The 19,999-nt window shown below is 39.0% G+C and overlaps 2 protein-coding genes across 2 annotated transcripts; both read left to right on the forward strand.

Moving 5' to 3' along the window:
- Window positions 1-2,000: 2,000 nt before the first annotated feature.
- Window positions 2,001-15,284, forward strand: LOC306708422 (uncharacterized protein; the record flags this gene model as incomplete). The annotated part of the gene is made up of 16 exons (XM_079176259.1): window positions 2,001-2,235; window positions 3,026-3,146; window positions 3,255-3,377; window positions 5,778-5,930; window positions 6,026-6,250; window positions 6,786-6,951; window positions 7,914-8,019; window positions 8,127-8,222; window positions 8,668-8,684; window positions 13,530-13,651; window positions 13,897-14,019; window positions 14,129-14,278; window positions 14,363-14,587; window positions 14,680-14,845; window positions 14,976-15,078; window positions 15,185-15,284. The coding sequence occupies exons 2-16, from the start codon at window positions 3,027-3,029 to the stop codon at window positions 15,282-15,284; spliced, it is 1,995 nt and encodes a 664-aa protein (XP_079032385.1). The 5' UTR covers window positions 2,001-2,235; window position 3,026.
- On the forward strand, window positions 10,005-11,780 carry LOC306708725 (cathepsin S-like; the record flags this gene model as incomplete). Its single annotated transcript, XM_079176645.1, has 7 exons — window positions 10,005-10,124; window positions 10,379-10,501; window positions 10,625-10,774; window positions 10,859-11,083; window positions 11,176-11,341; window positions 11,472-11,574; window positions 11,681-11,780. The coding sequence occupies 7 exons, from the start codon at window positions 10,005-10,007 to the stop codon at window positions 11,778-11,780; spliced, it is 987 nt and encodes a 328-aa protein (XP_079032771.1).
- Window positions 15,285-19,999: the final 4,715 nt, after the last annotated feature.

Consider the following 19,999-nt stretch of genomic DNA (forward strand, 5'->3'; position numbering starts at 1 on the left):
AATATATAAAAGAAACACAAGGAAATGTGTATATACATATAAAAATAGGATTTCAAAAAGGCAACATAAACTTGAGGCTAAAAATAAGCTAAAACATCCTAAATGAGTGAGGTCAACTTAAATAGTTAAGGATGTAATTGGAACCGTGAGGTTACAGTTGTCTTCGTATGATTGACTTCATGTGTTATGTGTAAGTATACAAGCTGAAATTGGGGACCAGGCAGAGAAACGTGGATACAAGGAGCTATGATATGAGGACGTACATTGAGTCTGTGAATGTGTGTCTGCAGGTCTGACATGAAATCTAAAAAATATTTAAATCAGATTAAACCCTGATGTGGACTCACAATAAATGCTGGTTACTGAACAAAATATCAAGGTCATTTTAAACCACACAGGGTCGGGTAATGTGGTTAGATTTCACTACAACTCACTAACAAAGTCTAACAATCGTGATGTTTCCAAATATTCACTGTAAATGAGTACAATCCATGTAAATATATATCCCATTAGACATGATCCCATTCTCTTATAATAACATGACAGGTGTTTTGGAACATATCAGCTGACTCAATTCGTGGTGTGCAGTAACATGCATTTAAATATGCCAGATCTGATTTCAGGTCTCTAAGCATTTGAATAATTGACTGTGAGCCTCATGAATATAACAGGAGTTCATTCATTTGTCAATGTTGTTTACTTTTGTTTCTACTTGCTTGTCGGTCTGTCCTATTTTATCTTGTTGTGCAAAGCACTGTGGGCTGCATGATTGCATGAAAGGTGCTGTATGAATAAAGTTGAGTTGTTGATTTGTTTACTTAGCGAACACTCACTCCCAATTCAATGACAGTTTTAAACAAAAGAGATTAAAACAAGCAATGAGATTGGCCTGCCTCTCTGCTCAGCTGCAGGACTATGAGGTGTGTGTGTGTGTGTGTGTGTGTGTGTGTGTGTGTGTGTGTGTGTGTGTGTGTGTGTGTGTGGACACAAAAGGTGCTTGATCACCACAGAAGAAGAGCTGCTGCTGAGTCAGGCACTTACCATCTGGTACCTCGGGGAACCTGTGGTCATCAGTGAATCTCTGCCCAACCCCGGAAGAGAAAATCAGTGATGAACGCCAATTACAGCCTCGGCCAAATCAAAGCTCCTAATTGCATAATATCCCCTCGCATATTTATCATTATTTATTTTCGTCATTGCTGCTGCTCCCTGTAGTGGTGACTGCTGTGATGCCTCTTTTTTTTTATTAGATAGTGGAGACAAAGTGGAGAGTTGACTGAAAAAGAGGGGAGGGAGAAATGGGGGATCCTCAGCCAGGGACTGCAAATTACAATCAGCATCTTAATTATTTACATATTGTATATAATAACATTAAATAACATGATTTTGCAAGAACTGGCATGTTACAGGACTGCAGCAATTTGCATACAAAAATGAAATATTATCTGATATTAATAAATGTCATTTTGTATTCTCTTTTTGTTGTTGTTTATTTGGTTGCTGCAGTATGTGTTAACACACTGTTTGTACATAAAGACTCAGTGTACATATGAAGCACTGGGGAAGATAAGTAAACTAAAGATTTTTTTTTACATACAATATAGCAACAAGATAGTTAAGAACAGAAAACCAAAGGTTAAACCACCTCCAGGCCATTTATATATCCAGTATGTGTGAATGTGAAGAGGCTTGACGGTGTGTTTCTTTTCCTCAGAAAGTTCAAACTAACTGCAGCTCTAACAATAAACTCTGTTAGAATGTGTATCATTTCTTTCTTTTGCCCTCAGTCCATGTTGTCAAACATTATTCAGTTCAGTGTTTAAGTGATTCAATATGAAATGGTGATGAATGGTCTTTTCAAAAGAAAATTACACACTTAAATTATCACAAAATAATGCGAAATAATTTATTTTCCATCCACTGATTTTTTTTTTCGAATGTTTTTTTTCTGCACCAGAAGTTTCATTTACTTCTGTAAATGTATTTCTGTCATGTAACTTATGTCACTTCCAGCTCTAGTACTGGAGCGGTCTTTGGGGCCGCTGCAGCTTGTTGTAAATTAGATTCACATGACAAGCCACAGAGCAGATGCGCTGAAAAACAGGGTAAAAAACAAGGTAACAGGGCGTGTGAGTGAGGAAACTATACTTCCTCTTTCATGTGTGACTGGTTCGATAAAATCGGTTGCACTTTCTTGCCGGGATGAAATCACCCCGTTGATTGTTCTGCAACAAGGTAAATGCTCTTCTTGGTTATGCAATTACACTTCGACTGATAGCCTGACTAGAGATCAGAAGATCATGGCTGTATGGTGTGGGTTTAAATGGTGTGGGTAAATAGAACATAAGAGGGCAGAAACTGCTGAGAAAGAAGCTCAGGTTTCAACTTTTCCTCTTTGAGGTGAAGAAATCTTTAAAACAGTCTGCAATGCTAGAAAACAGCCTGCTGCATTTCCTGCTTTCATATCAAGGTTACAGGCCTCACTGTGCTCTCAATCATGACTGCGTTGTATCTTTATTGCAGTTTATTATGTTGTTAAAGTTTAGACGAACACTGTGCGCATAACAACAATTAAAACAGTTTTAATATAGGTTCATATGTATATCTGCATATTTTCTACTGCAGAAAGACATCAGAAGATGATCAGCTGGTCCATACCTTTTTGCAAGAATTGGGCCTTATTAAAGGCTCAACTCAGCATTTGTTTCTTAAGTAATCAATTCATCATGTATAGAACTAGCTACCACGGTGTCTTGACAAACTGTTGAACCTGTGGGAGACTCATTACCTCAGCTTTTCCCTGATCGTGTAATCCATAAAATGTTGTGAAATCCTGGGCAATGCTCATCACAGTTTCCCAGAACTCAAGGGTCATATTGCTTGTTTTGTCCAACCAACAGTCAAAAGGCCAAAGATATTTAGTTTGATATCACAAACGACAAAAATACTTTTTTAGGCGACTTGTCGTGTCAGCTAAGAATTACATAAGGATCATATCTGACTAGATTTGTCATTTCCTCTGCAGGATGCGCGTGTTGTGTGCTGTGTTGCTTCTGGCCGTCCAGGTCCTCGGCAACTCTTCGGTTGTCTTAAACAAAGTTTGGGAAGAGTGGCAAATCAAACATCGCAAGGTTTATGATAATCAGGTAAGATTGTGAGAACCTAATCACACACACACACACACACACACACACACACACACACACACACACACACATATCATCCGATCATTCAGTCAGTGTTTTTTGTTTCAGACTGAGATCGTTTTCAGGAGAGCGGTGTGGGAGAAGAACATGCAGTTGGTGTTGAGACACAACCAGCAGGCCTCAGCAGGAAAACACAGCTTCTCAATGGGACTCAATCATCTGTCTGACATGGTAGGAATACGTTTGTGATTTCAGTCTCCTGCTCTATAAGAAAAGGTTGTGGAAACTGTCTAGTGTTGGCTTCCTAACAAGACAAGTTTTAAATCTTCGCCTGAATGTAATTCATCAGTAATATTTAAATGGCTTTAATGCAAATGGTAAAACTGCATCGGGTTGTTTCAGAGCATGAATGAAGGTTTAGACATGCAGATCATTGGCTTATTGAGATAAATCCAAAGCTAATAACCCCAAAAATGTAAATGTTCATTTAAATACTTGTTTGCTTGCATCATATTCATTACAGATAATTAATTAATTATAATAACCCAGGAAGGTGGTTCTACTATTGCTTGGCTGTGGGTTGCAGTGGGTGTGAACTGTAAAAGACCAGAAAGAAAACAAGGAATATTTACCTGGTTAGAAGATCTTCAGTCACATCCACCAAGCTAATCTTTACTCACATCTGTTGGTGGAAAAAGTCAAATAATTTTGTTTCTTTCTTGTTTAGTTTTTGGCATTTTTTTTCTTTTTGTTTGTGCCTTTTTTTTTGTATATTTGCTTTCTTTTTGTTTTTTCGTCATTTGTTTGTTGCTTTTCATCAGTGTGTTTGTTGTCGGTTTTGTTTGCTTGTATTCCTCCTTACTTCCATCCTTTCCTCCTTTTTTCCTTTACTTACATCAACTATGACCTGCATCATCCCAACAAAGTGGATAACTGTCTGATCACTTGGATTGATGTTTGTACAGTCTAATCAGAGTCTTATTTTACAGAACCTTAAGTTTGTTGGCTGGCTGCTAAACCATTATAACCAGTAGTATAGTGAAGGGTATCTGTAGGTATATGGGGTATAGCCGCCTCCTTTTCTGTCAATATAATCACCTATCAGCCAAAAGGCCTTTGAATTACATATTATGTCACAGAACTGGTTCCTCTCCCTCCCAGGATCTGTTCAGACTTATGCTTGACATTATAATCTTCAGTGCATTAACTCATTGACCTCTGATAATGCAAAACAGATCACCAACACTGTAAATCTGCCTTTAAACATGCCCCCTCTTTGGCTCAAATTAAACCCTGACCTATAGAGCGGCTCTAATCATCCTTATAAAGTCTGATTAATCCAATCCAGTATGGCCGGTCCAATCTGGACAAGTAGAGCACATCTGGGAAGGCTAATAAAGTTACATAAAAGGTAGATGTACATGCAAACTAGTATCTAATGTGTAACTGTGGTGCAAAGGTTGTCTTGTTGTCAGTTCTTGTATTTAAAGAAACACAAACTTTTGAAGTAAACAAGAAACAATTAAATGCTGATTCAGAAAAGAAAAATATCATATATATCATAATAATTGTGCATTTAATTAAAATGTTTGTAATTACAAAGAGTATGGACTGCAAGGAAATTAGTATACTTTAGTAAATGATTATGCACAGAATGCAAGTACAGCAAAATGCAATAAAATGCAATAAAATAAGTCAAAAATTTGGAAATAAATGTGAGGACAGATAAAAAGATTGTAACTTTTTTACGGCGAAAGTCAAATCTGACACACGGGACTGTCAGCAAATAAGGGGAAGAAGTGAGATGCTGGACCTGGTGTGACGTTATAACGAGTAAAATAAAAATGATGTTGAATTTGTGGTCTATATTTTGTTCCCTTTCTCCTAAAAGCAGAAGTTTAAAGAGGAACTTGTGGTTCATTTTTATGATTGCTTGCTGGTGTCGCCGAGGCTAAGGGACTCCATGTGCAAAATAATAACTTAAATACTCAAGTTTAATTCCCCAAATTGTGGCCATAGTCTAGTGGGGTGCTGGGAGGGAGGAGGAACCAGCATCCTATATGCTCATGTGTTTCTTAGAGCAGAGCTGTTTCAGAGCAAACATTTAGAAGAGGAAGATGAATCTGCTGTAACAACATTGCAATTTTAAATGTGTGCTGTGTGTGGTGGAAAAAAATCGTTTTAACCTCCCTGTGAGAAATAACCGAGATGAGAAAACTCTTAAAATATAAAAACATATTTTTTGAACAGACGTTATAATAATTCAGCTGAATGGATAGAGCTCTTTCCCCACAGATGGTTCGGAGGTCTAACAACAAAGAATAGTTTAACAGAGTATATATGCACAGTATCTCGTCCCCTCCGCCCTTCACAGATGTCCTCCTCCTCTGTTCACCGAGGCATCCACCAAGGCCAAGGTCCCAGCCTTGGTATTGTCTTCATGGGACATGAAAATACCTTCAATATGATAACATTCATTATTAGGCTTTAAATTAGTCTGGTTGGCCTCGTCGGCATATGTTTAGGTTTAAGCGATACAAGTTCTAACTAAAAGAACGATATGATACATTTCCACTAAGCTTGGACATTGTAATATTTGCATTTCTTATATTTCTTTTCTTTTCTATGAAGACAGCTGAGGAAATCAACGAGAAGCTAAACGGCCTGAAGCTGGAGGAGCATGTTCATTTCAGAAATGTGACTGTTAAGGATGGAAGTGGCTTATTGACACCTCGGAGTGTCGACTGGAGGAAGAAAGGCCTCGTCAGTCCAGTCCAAAACCAGGTATGCCATGATTTGAGATCAGCTATTTTAAATTCAGGAAATTAAAACAATCTGTAAATAACCTGTGGTAATAAACACCATTTCTCTTTTTCAAGGGGCAGTGTGGGTCCTGCTGGGCCTTCAGCGCTTTAGGAGCTCTTGAGGGACAGATGAAGAAGCGGACAGGCGTCCTCGTCCCCCTGAGTCCACAGAACCTGGTGGACTGCAGCCGCAAAGATGGGAATCACGGCTGCAAAGGCGGATACATCTCGAAATCCTTCAGCTACATCATCCGCAACCGAGGCGTAGACTCAGAGTGCTTTTACCCCTACAAACACCAGGTCGTCCTAAAAATGTGCAACTACTGATGCTGCTTTTTGTTTGTTTGTCTGTTTTCTTCCATGTTTGGTTTGTTTCTTGTTTTCTTGATTCTTTCTTTCCTTTCGTCGTCTTTCAAGAAAATGATTTTAGTTTGAATGTTTAGAATATCTGACAAAGCACCATGCCATGTGTGATTGCCTAAATCCTTATGAAGTTCATTGTATGTAATAATGAAACATAAATTATTGTTATATTTTAGACCTGGAATTGTGTTTTGACAGATGTGTCAAATACAGAGAAAAACAGCTCTGTCTCTAGCTGAAGTGATATGAGAATTTTAATTCATACATACATATTCATATTTACACTGTATATATGCAGTGTGATTGCATGAATAATGTACATAATATATTGTATAACATTACGATTTTGTGCATATTCAACTATATAACAAACAGAATACAAAACTTCTATAAAATGTGTTTAAGACAAAAAAACAAAAAAAATATTAACCAATTTATAGTGATAATATATTTTGTGATTTTCTACTTGTAGGACGGTAAATGTCGGTATTCTGTCAAGGGAAAGGCCGGCTACTGCTCTAATTTACACATCCTCCCACAAGGAGATGAGAAGACCCTGAAGGCTGTGGTGGCATCAGTGGGGCCGGTCGCTGTGGCCATGAACTCCAGGCTGAAATCTTTTCATCTCTACAGAGGAGGTGAGGCTTCTGAATTTGAGCATTTAATGCCAGCAGACTGATGAGTGATGAGTTAGTTACTGTAGCTCTGAACCCTGAGTCTGAGTCACACCCGAGAGAACGGAGAACTTTGGTTGTGGTGCATGAAATCAGTTGCATTACATATCTGTGTGAATTTAATGGGTAACATGACTTTATATTTTATACTTTGGTTGCCAAAAACAAGTCAGGCTTTGCAGTCATTTTCTGTTCCATTTATTTTAACATTTAAAAAAAATCTGTTTCGCAAAAAGTACGACTGCCATTCAGGGAAATCCAATGATTAAAGTAGTATGATTTCGTTTTGCTTCAATATTTGTCTTTTAACTTGACTGAATTTTAATGCCACAGTCCTCTAAAGAATGACAGATTTAGGGTATAACTATTATGGGGTGCTTAAAGCTCGGATGTGTGTCCAGAGTGTCCAAAATACACTTTTCAAAGACTTCTAAGGCCGACCACGAATCTGTGTGTGCAGTTACCACCATTAAATACATCATCGATTGCACTTTAAATCTAAGTGGATTAGATCTTTAGAGGCGTACAGGGGCAGCTCTGTGTGGTACTTACATGAAATGTGATTTATTTTCAGTTTTGTTATGTGTTAACTGTATTTTATCTAATAGACAGGAAGCTGTCAGGAGTGATCAACAACGTAGGAAGAGGAGGGATTTACAGCATGAAGTCTCAGTTAAATTAGTTTAGTTGATAGTAGAGCCACTAAATAATTTGATGAAATGGTCCCCATTCCCAAAATCCTAAATTTAGATAACGTCTACTACACACAAGGGATGAATGATATTACCAGTAATACTGTAGAAGCAGAGTGGGAGTTTCTCTACCTCCAAAGTACATAGAGAAAATGGTATCAGCAGTATTTATACTATATTTGTTATTGTTTTACCTGTATTTTTCCACTACTGATAAACTTATGGATCTTCCAGGTTTATACAACGTACCAAACTGCAACCCAAAGCTCATAAATCATGCTGTCCTGGTTGTGGGCTACGGCACACAAGGAGGACAAGACTTCTGGCTCGTGAAAAACAGGTGAATTGGTCTTTTCTGGTCACAAAGTAAAATGTATTTACCCCACATGTGAAAAGAGATGTTTGACCGATGTTCAATATTTAAGGCAAGTGGTTTTGTGATTTCAGTTGGGGCACTGCGTGGGGAGAAAAAGGCTTCTTTCGAATTGCCAGAAACAAGAAAAATCTCTGTGGCATTGCCAGCTTTGCAGTGTACCCAACGCTGTGAAGAAGTGACCCGTCACCTGAATCATCTTGGTAGAATTAAGGTTTCTTCTTTAGTATCAGAAACCTGATGATTGTTTAGACCTGTCCTTTATGTTAAAAATACTGCCAAAAAAAGTTTCTTTTGCTAAATTACTGTATCTGCTTTAGTAGCCTCACTCAATGATGTTTTGATGTTTTAATACATGTTTGAGTTTCCCTCACTTCAATAAGATCTCATCTTTTATTTGTCCTTCTGTTTGATCAATGTGATGTGTTTATCTAAATGTTAACCTTAACATGTACCAGTTGGATTTGCTTTCAGTGTGTTCAATATTGTACTATTGAATAAAGCTATTAAATATAATCGTAGGTGAGAATACGGGTTTCAGTCCAATTCTTCATGTCACCAGCCTGTGTGTAATAGAGCTTCTCTCCTTTGGTATTCCTCCTAAATTCTCACAAGCTTCTCCAAGAAGGACAGTAAGTTATTGAGCTTATCTTAAAAGAATGACACATGTTTTACACGTGGTCATAAGCATATTCAGACACTTTGCACTCACATGTTTTGTTGTTTTGGTCACATTGCAAACTAAACAGAAAAAAATATACATTCCTGAATTTGAATCTACTGAAAGTATTGATAGTACAGCGAGGAGGGACGGCAACAAGGTAACATATGATTTGCACCAGTAGCAGCAGTGACAGTAGAACTAAATGTAAACAGATCACCTTTTTGTGCCACTTGTCCCCAGGAAAGGAGATTTTCTCGTGCTGCGTATTCTTCTCCTCGCTAAATCATAATGGGCTCATTACTGCCCCCCTGAGGCCAGAGGACGAAACACAGATATTTCCCCCTAGAGTTGGTGAAGACCAATATCAGAGCAAAGAAAAGAGTGAATAGTGGACTTACATTTACCAGAATGCCGTAAACAGGACTCAAGATGAATAATAATGTTGCTCCGTAACTGCTGGATGTGTAAATTAAAGCTGATTTACTATGAATTCGCCGTATCATCTTGAGAGGCGATGATACAGTCGATGTTGTGTTTACAACTTGTCTCTGCTTCCTCCAAGTGGCACATTTAGTTATTGGAGGTTTAATTATTTGTTGGTGTGCAGTGAGCATTGTGATGCATACATATTTGAGCTTCAGCCTGGATTTCCCCCTGGTTATCTCCTCTGGTTGGTCATATTTTATGTCATTTGTCATTAAATGAGGATAACTAAGTTCTAAGGAGTTTTGTTTTCCTCTAATAATGGCATAGTCTACAGGCCAATAAGAATAGTGGTTCACCTGTATAGCATCCTCTACCAATCAATTTGTCAAATTAAATGAACTCGGAACATCTGGAATTTATTGGAAATAGCCGATAAATAATTTGATTATGTAAATGCATTTCTTCATACATCAACTTTTGCACTTTTGCAACATAAAAACACTCACAATAAGCCTTCACTGATTTCCATGCATGCAGAAATATCTTGAACAAACACACTGACTTCAGTCAGTTTAGTTTAGTTTAGATTCTTCTTCTTCTTCTTCTTTTAAGTTTTTGGCGGATGGCATCCAGTGAAGGGTGCATTACCGCCACCTACTGTATTTGGATTAGTTTAGATTTTATTTGCTACTGACATTTATCTGCTACTCAATGTCAATTGATATCAGCTGGCAGTGTTTCAAGCAGCTGCAGCTGGCCAATCAAAGTCTGAGCCAGACCATAAGGCTGATGTAGGACACCTTATAAGAACCTTTTGTGTTTGCTGTTTCAGTGACAAGTTCTTCTTTTCCTGCATCCAGAGATGTTTGGAAGCCTGCTTCTCACCGTGGTTTGTGGCTTTGCAGCAGCCGCCATCAATTCAGAACGGGATCGACACTGGCTGCTATGGAAGAAGATGCATAATAAAGTCTATTCTCACCAGGTAACGCTAAGGTCTTAAAAACAATGAAATGAATAGCCTGTAAATCGCAACTGAATCTGGTTTAGGCATAAAATCGGACTTTGATTTGTTGTCTCTTCCTTGATGATTAATGGAGTTCTTTTTGTTTTTTATTTAAAGAACCTATTCTTTTAACACTCATTATACCGTCTGTCTTCACCTCTTGGTATCTGTTAAGGGTGACCCATAAATCAACTCGGGCATCACATGTGGTTAATATTAATGCTGTGTTCCAGATTGAGGAGTTGGGTCGCAGGCGGATATGGGAAGAGAACTTGGAAATGATTGGTGACCATAACCTTGAAGCCTCTCTGGGCTTGCATACATATGAGCTGGCAATGAACCACCTGGGAGATCTGGTTAGTGATCTACTCGCATATTTACTACAAACATTGGTTTAACATGATACTGTCTCCTCAAAGCCATGCCAACAAATGATGCATGTGGATTTTTTAATTGAATGACTTATTTTTCTTACGTAGACAACTGAGGAGATCACTAGCAAGCTGATGGGCACCACTGTGCCTTCTGACCTGGAGAGGGGTCCATCAAACTTTGTCAGGCTCAACACCTCTCTACCAGCGTCACTGGACTGGAGGGATAAAGGCCTGGTAACTGAGGTCAAAATGCAGGTGATGTATTGGTACACGTTAACATAGAACGTATTCTTCTTTGAAGAAGAGATGGTCTACATGTGCAACTTTTCTATCTTCTAGGGTTCTTGTGGCTCTTGTTGGGCCTTCAGTGCAGTTGGAGCTCTGGAAGGGCAACTCAAGAAGTCTACAGGCGTCCTGTTATCCCTCAGTCCTCAGAACCTGGTGGATTGTTCTGTGAAAGGCGGCAACCAAGGGTGTAACGGTGGCTTCATGTCAAAGGCCTTCAAGTACGTCATTGCAAACCAAGGCATAGATTCTGATGCAGGCTACCCCTATGTCGCCACGGTGAGCTTCAAAAACAGTGCATGTTAACATTTCAGGTCTACTGTGGTTGAACTTTGACTATTAACTCCCCCTGTAAATCACTGTCTTCTCAGCGTGGTCAATGCAACTATAACTCGCAGCACCGGGCTGCTGATTGCTCGGACTACGCCTTCATACCGAAGGGGGATGAGTTTGCGTTGAAGGAAGCTCTGGCTAGCATCGGCCCCATCTCTGTAGCTATTGATGCCTCCAAGCCAAAGTTCGTCTTCTACCGTCATGGTGAGTAGTGGCTTCATACATCTTTAAATAATGCACAAGTTTATTCTCAAATGGGATCATATGTTAAAGTGTTCTGTAAACTAAAGCTCAAGTTTGTTTCTACACCTGTTTTTTGTGTGTGGTCCTTCAGGTGTGTACAGGGACCACACATGCACCCACAACGTGAACCATGGAGTGCTGGTTGTGGGCTACGGCACTGAGAGAGAGTACGACTACTGGCTGGTCAAAAACAGGTGTTGGAAGATTTTAATGTTCAATGTGAATTTTTGATTACAGCATTGATTGTCTTTCAAGGATTCTTATTTTAGGTTTTCTGATCTAAATATTCTTGCATTGTAGTTGGGGTGTGAAGTACGGCGATGAAGGCTACATCAAGATGGCTCGAAACAGACACAACCAGTGTGGCATCGCTCTCTATGCTTGTTACCCCATCATGTGATCAGCAGATTAAGTTTTTGGATGAACATTTCTCAACAGTAGTTGGGACATTATTTTAAATAAATTGTTTGATGCTTTACTTCTGGATTTGTAGTTTTTATAACTTAATGATTGCAACTCACTCAATGATGTTTTAATACATGTTTGAGTTTCCCTCACTTCAATAAGATCTCATCTTCTATTTGTCCTTCTGTTTGATCAATGTGATGTGTTTATCTAAATGTTAACCTTAACATGTACCAGTTGGATTTGCTTTCAGTGTGTTCAATATTGTACTATTGAATAAAGCTATTAAATATAATCGTAGGTGAGAATACGGGTTTCAGCCCAATTCTTCATGTCACCAGCCTGTGTGTAATAGAGCTTCTCTCCTTTGGTATTCCTCCTAAATCCTCACAAGCTTCACCAAGGAGGACAGTAAGTTATGGAGCTTATCTTAAAAGAATGACACATGTTTTACACGTGGTCATAAACATATTCAGACACTTTGCACTCGCATGTTTTGTTGTTTTGGTCGCATTGCAAACTAAACAGACATATACATTCTTTAATTTGAATTAAATAATCAATCTACTGAAAGTATTGATAGTACAGCGAGGAGGGACAGCAACAAGGTAACATATGATTTGCAGCAGTGACAGCAGAACTAAATGTAAACAGATCACCTTTTTGTGCCACTTGTCCCCAGGAAAGTAGATTTTCTCGTGCTGCGTATTCTTCTCCTCGCTAAATCATAATGGGCTCATTACTGCCCCCCTGAGGCCAGAGAACGAAACACAGATATTTCCCCCTAGAGTTGGTGAATATCACAGCAACAAAAAGAGTGAATAGTGGACTTACATTTACCAGAATGCCGTAAACAGGACTCAAGATGAATAATAATGTTGCTCCGTAACTGCTGGATGTGTAAATTAAAGCTGATTTACTATGAATTCGCCGTATCATCTTGAGAGGCGATGATACAGTCGATGTTGTGTTTACAACTTGTCTCTGCTTCCTCCAAGTGGCACATTTAGTTATTGGAGGTTTAATTATTTGTTGGTGTGCAGTGAGCATTGTGACGCATACATATTTGAGCTTCAGCCCGGATTTCCCCCTGGTTATCTCCCCTGGTTGGTCATATTTTATGTTATTTGTCATTAAATGAGGATAACTAAATACTTTTCAGTGCTCACTTTGGTTACCGAGTTTTGTTTTCCACTAATAATGGCATAGTATACAGGCCAATAAGAATAGTGGTTCACCTGTATAGCATCCTCTACCAATCAATTTGTTAAATTAAATGAACTCGGAACATCTGGAATTTATTGGAAATAGCCGATAAATAATTTGATTATGTAAATGCATTTCTTCATACATCAACTTTTGCACTTTTGCAACATAAAAACACTCACAATAAGCCTTCACTGATTTCCATGCATGCAGAAATATCTGGAACAAACACACTGACTTCAGTCAGTTTAGTTTAGTTTAGATTCTTCTTCTTCTTCTTCTTTTAAGTTTTTTGGCGGATGGCATCCAGTGAACGGTGCATTACCGCCACCTACTGTATTTGGATTTAGTTTAGATTTTATTTGCTACTGACATTTATCTGCTACTCAATGTCAATTGATATCAGCTGGCAGTGTTTCAAGCAGCTGCAGCTGGCCAATCAAAGTCTGAGCCAGACCATAAGGCTGATGTAGGACACCTTATAAGAACCTTTTGTGTTTGCTGTTTCAGTGACAAGTTCTTCTCTTCCCGGATCCAGAGATGTTTGGAAGCCTGCTTCTCACCGTGGTTTGTGGCTTTGCAGCAGCCGCCATCAATTCAGAACGGGATCGACACTGGCTGCTATGGAAGAAGATGCATAATAAAGTCTATTCTCACCAGGTAATGCTAAAACAATGAAATGAATAGCCTGTAAATCGCAACAGAATCTGGTTTAGGCATAAAATCGGACTTTGATTTGTTGTCTCTTCCTTGATGATTAATGGAGTTCTTTTTGTTTTTTATTTAAAGAACCTATTCTTTTAACACTCATTATACCGTCTGTCTTCACCTCTTGGTATCTGTTAAGGGTGACCCATAAATCAACTCGGGCATCACATGTGGTTAATATTAATGCTGTGTTCCAGATTGAGGAGTTGGGTCGCAGGCGGATATGGGAAGAGAACTTGGAAATGATTGGTGACCATAACCTTGAAGCCTCTCTGGGCTTGCATACATATGAGCTGGCAATGAACCACCTGGGAGATCTGGTTAGTGATCTACTCGCATATTTACTACAAACATTGGTTTAAAATGATACTGTGTCTCCTCAAAGCCATGCCAACAAACGATGCATGTGGATTTATTTTTCTTATGTAGACAACTGAGGAGATCACTAGCAAGCTGATGGGCACCACTGTGCCTTCTGACCTGGAGAGGGGTCCTTCAAACTTTGTCAGGCTCAACACCTCTCTACCAGCGTCACTGGACTGGAGGGATAAAGGCCTGGTAACTGAGGTCAAAATGCAGGTGATGTATCGGTACACGTTAACATAGAACGTAGTCGTCTTTGAAGAAGAGATGGTCTACATGTGCAACTTTTCTATCTTCTAGGGTTCTTGTGGCTCTTGTTGGGCCTTCAGTGCGGTTGGAGCTCTGGAAGGGCAACTCAAGAAGTCTACAGGCGTCCTGTTATCCCTCAGTCCTCAGAACCTGGTGGATTGTTCTGTGAAAGGCAGCAACCATGGGTGTAACGGTGGCTTCATGACAGATGCCTTCCAGTACGTCATTGCAAACCAAGGCATAGATTCTGATGCAGGCTACCCCTATGTCGCCATGGTGAGCTTCAAAAACAGTGCATGTTAACATTTCAGGTCTACTGTGGTTGAACTTTGACTATTAACTCCCCCTGTAAACAACTGTCTTCTCAGCGTGGTCAATGCAACTATAACTCGCAGCACCGGGCTGCTAATTGCTCGGACTACGCCTTCATACCGAAGGGGGATGAGTTTGCGTTGAAGGAAGCTCTGGCTAGCATCGGCCCCATCTCTGTAGCTATTGATGCCTCCAAGCGAAAGTTCGTCTTCTACCGTCATGGTGAGTAGTGGCTTCATACATCTTTAAATAATGCACAAGTTTATTCTCAAATGGGATCATATGTTAAAGTGTTCTGTAAACTAAAGCTCAAGTTTGTTTCTACACCTGTTTTTTGTGTGTGGTCCTTCAGGTGTGTACAGGGACCACACATGCACCCACAACGTGAACCATGGAGTGCTGGTTGTGGGCTACGGCACTGAGAGAGAGTACGACTACTGGCTGGTCAAAAACAGGTGTTGGAAGATTTTAATGTTCAATGTGAATTTTTGATTACAGCATTGATTGTCTTTCAAGGATTCTTATTTTAGGTTTTCTGATCTAAATATTCTTGCATTGTAGTTGGGGTGTGAAGTACGGCGATGAAGGCTACATCAAGATGGCTCGAAACAGACACAACCAGTGTGGCATCGCTCTCTGTGCTTGTTACCCCATCATGTGATCAGCAGATAAAAAATGTTTGGATGTACATTTCTCAGCAGTAGTTGGGACATTATTTTAAATTGTTTGATGCCTTACTTCTGGATTTGTAGTTTTTATAACTTAATGATTGCAACTGATTGTTTACATCCTTTTTTTGAGTGTTATAAATGTGTGGTGAGGAAAATACAAGCATCCCCAGCTGCATGTTTGACTTAATTTGTACATAAGCAAAGCCAAATATCAGTACAAATGATGCTTTTCACTAAGGGTCAAGATTTTCCAAAAGGAGATGGTTGATCATTTATTTTGATTTACATGTTCCTCATCTGAAGCCAATAATGGTTGCTAATGACTCTTAATTCAAAGTCTAGTAAGGATCTTTCTACAGACCAGGAGGAATGATTAAGTGTGTGTGATGGGAGGAAAAGGCAAAGAACTAAGAGGTCTGGCCTTTAGTTTTTTTTTTTTTGTGATCAAAATTCATCCTGCGACTTCTTCGGACAAATTGCAACGCAAGTTCTCCTGACATTGACATTTACAGTTAAGAAAGTTGACTTCATGCTGTGTAATGCAAACCATGACAATGGCTTTCTTAAGTTTTATTTCCATAATTTATCATTTGCTTCATAGAACTGGATAAATGGCACAAGTGCAAATCCCAGCATAATGAAAAACTCTCACATAAAATAAATACAGCACCTTTTCAGCATCACTAAAATATTCTCAATAACAAAAAAATACTGAATTTACCAAGATTTCCAGTCATTTACAAAACGGACAACACACAATAGATTTTTGTCATATTGAACTTTTTTGGGGAATAGTTTTCCTTGATCTTTTGTTCCACAAATTCCAAACTTGCACGTACAAACAACTACAGTTTCTACACAAAGTACATTGAGTTTTTTTTTTTTTCTAACTCATTTAGAGTAGAACTTTTATCATTTAAACAAGTCAGAGTCAAACTAAAGAAAAAGGCAAACAAATTCCTTCAGTCCACGCTGTAGTGAAGGATTCTTGCAGTTCTTTGCAGATGAGGGATTTGTTTTCTGGCATGGGTCGGCCCTTTTTTTTTCTTCCAGTATTCAGAAGTGATCCATGTGCTCTTAGAGTAGAGACCGAAACCATGCCATGAAAAGTCCTCCATCCCTTTATCAGACCGCCACCGTTAAGGGAAGTCTTCAGGCTGGTGTTCGCTAACACATCCTGTATCACCGCCATCATTATGGAGAAAACTCAAACCAGTGACCCTTCAGATAGTTTTTACATATAGAATGCAAATTCTACACATAGTAACATTAAGTAGTAAACTTTTACATTTTGAACAGGAGCTTCAATTTCATAAGAGGGAGCTCTTTTGATGAGGTGATAAACTGTGGTCCCTTTGGATTGACCACAACGTGTTTCCTCAGAATTGGGGAAAGCCTCCACACTATTGCTCACACTTCCCTCTTTTAAAACAGACTCACATGGACAAACAAGTTAATGTTATTGTACTTTTTGTACTTAATTTATGCACATTTCCATCTCTTTTCAAGCATATTGCCCTTTCCCGGCCATTTCTTGTACCTCTGACGAGATGAATTGCAACAATTACCTCTAAAATTTAGGTATATATTAAAAATGTTACCTGGGTCCAAGGTAAAAGAGGAATACAGTCACTACTAGCTTACTTTCAGAAAACATACTCAAGTTTCATCAATTTTAACCCCACTTTGATTAAGAACAATCACTGCAAGCAACAAATCTGTCATCATACAACAATGAAAACACTAGTTCTTGCTTTAGACAAAAACAGCTGGCATACAGGACGTCCAAGAAGTCAGACAACACGATACAAACATGCGTCACGATTGGTTGAATACAGAAGGATTAGAGGGCGAAGTTGTCTTTGTGAAATTAAGATGTGATCCTTTTCCGTATTTCTAATCGGAGAACAACCCGCATGTTATCTCTGACTGGCTATCTTTGATGGGATTTTGTTTTAAAGACGGAATTGTATCAGCAAAAGAGCACCCGAGTCTATCATGAAGAACAGCACATTGTATTATACACTGCATATATTGGTTTTTTTTCTTCTCTTTGTGTAAATATATTTCCGTGGTCCCCAACTGAGCTGTATTCATCGCAGGGATGAAAACATCACAACAGAAAAAAGTAGAAAAATATGTGACAGACGATTTAGAGTCAGCTTACACACACACACACACACACGAACAACACATCTGAACAGTCTCTCCAACATGAACAAGACGGGACACATTTGTCATTAAATACGCACAGGAAAGATTTGATCCTCAGAATGCAATCTACATTGGACAGCGTTAAAGAAAAAGTTCTCATTTGCTTGCAAACCGCTCCTTTTCCAGTCGTTATGCTAAGCTAAGCTAACCACCTCCTGGCTTCAACTCCATACTTAATGAGACATGAGAGTGGTATCAATTTTCTCATCTGACTCTCTGCAATAAAGTAAATAAGTGTACTTATCAAAATGTCAAATTATTCTTTTACAGTCTCAATCCCACACACACAGACACGTACAGTTCTAGAAGTAAGACAAACTCCCATAGCTGAGATAATATCCGCTATCTTTCTGAAGTGTGTGTTTTTTCACCCACAGACAACGTCGAAGCCTCTAACATCCTGAACGCACACACACACACACACACACACACACACACACACACATAATCCAGAGGATGTCTTTAGGTCAAACAACACACTCTACTGGGCAACAGCAGCACCTACATACTCACTCACTGATTGTCAGCACACGTATTGATACACACCTTTAGAGAAATGATACTGAAGTAGTGATATGTATAAATAATTGTAGCTTTCCTTTAGAGAGTGATTGCATCCAATTTAGATCAAAGTCAAAATCGGCAATTTTCTTGTGTACTTTTCTATTCAGCAGTATCACACAGGAACACAGTGAGGGACAACTTTTCACTTTTTCTGGCACAAATGGATGCACGAAAGAATGACAGGAACAAGAGCCCTTAAAATGAAATTAGACAAGTGATTTGAACTTGACTTTCTTTTACTGATTCTTCTTCTTTTGGTCCCATTTGATTTGTGCTTATGAGTATAATGAAGTCACATCATGACTTGTAAGGGGCAAATCAAACATTTTTAAGAAAGGATACTGCATTGTGTGTACGTTTTGTGGCCAAACAGGAAAAGACAAAACAACCAAATGACATTGATAAAAGAATAATGTCCAGGTCAACTTAATACATAATGTCTATAGCTTCCACTCTATGAACACAAAGCAAAGTGCTGAGAAAGAGATGTGGTTGCAAGCTCTGCAAAAAGATTGTACGTTTTTGTCAAACTCCTGAACTTTTCACACTTATTCAAATTACTTGTTTTCACATTAAGGCTAATTAACACACTATGCACACGAGATGGATTAATCAGAAATATCACAAAACCATCCTGCATGTACAATAATTTGGTAGCGTGGCGCTAAAACATAATACAAGCTGGAAACGTGGCCGAAACATTTCACCAGACCTGAGCTACATAATTTCTTTTTTAATTGTGTGACCGTTGTTCCGTACATTCTGCTGTTGGATCAGCAAGATATGGTCTACGTGGCTACACTGATTTGCATGAAATTGACACTTTCTCTTGTCTCACATTACAAAGACACACATGCACACTCACACGACTAATTCAGGCAAATATTACACGACAGTATCTGCCCTCACACTACGCACTTGACCAAAATCCGTCCCACAGACATCCCTGTGTTGCAGACATCACACTGCCACAGCTGTATATGGATCAACACCAGCGAGGGGAAACATTAGTTTAACACTGAACACTAAGGAGCTGGATCAAACTATTCCCATTTACAAGAGAGAATCCTGTGAAATGCATCTTCACCTGTCTATGTGTTGAGGCTTTCAGTAGAGGAGTAGACTGGATGTATGCAGGGACAAAGACATATTACATTATCCGTTTCCGGATAAATCACTGGAATGTTTTCATATTATTTCGTAGAAACAGATCTGGCTTCAGCAGTAGGCAGTGGTCGAGGGTCACGAGCGTTCTTGGAGAAAATATATTCACCCTGAAATTCATTATGAGATCTTTTCAAAGAAAAACCTTTCGGCAAAGCAGAGACATCTGCCTCAATGGAAATGTAAAAGTAACTGTACACTCAGCAAATGAAAACGCAGCACTGAAAGCCAGTTACTGAGGCCAGACGAGAAAGAAAAACACTGCATTCATATTTAAAAACCAACCATACATTGACTAAATCTTTTCACCATCTCCCATGAATGGCATATTTTGCAGTCTCATCCCCTCATTTGCAATATCTGTCTCCTCAATTGTGTTTAATATTGTAGATTTGTGGGCCGGTGAGAGAAAACTCCCAGAAATTTACATTTTATCCTCACTGCACACCACAATTTGTACTGCGTCACCCTGTGCATGTTACACTTACGGGAATAAAAGATGTTTTTAGAACCTGACAGTGCAGCCTGAAAGTTCAGATGTAGTTGTGTGATCATGACACAGGTATTTATTTCTACATCTGTGTGCTCCTCTCTTAAATCACTGTATATAGACTCTGAATGATGCAATCCATATTTCAAAGGATTCTGGGCTTACAATGGGGATGGCAGTCTGCTCTGGTGGTGTATGACGGGCAGCGCTGAAGCTCTCAGGGATGTTCGGGCTCTTAGTTGTCAAACACACACACTCCAGCTGCGCTCCGTT

Source organism: Pholis gunnellus, assembly GCF_910591455.1.
Source record: "Pholis gunnellus genome assembly, chromosome: 16".
Taxonomy (NCBI): Eukaryota; Metazoa; Chordata; class Actinopteri; order Perciformes; family Pholidae; genus Pholis; species Pholis gunnellus.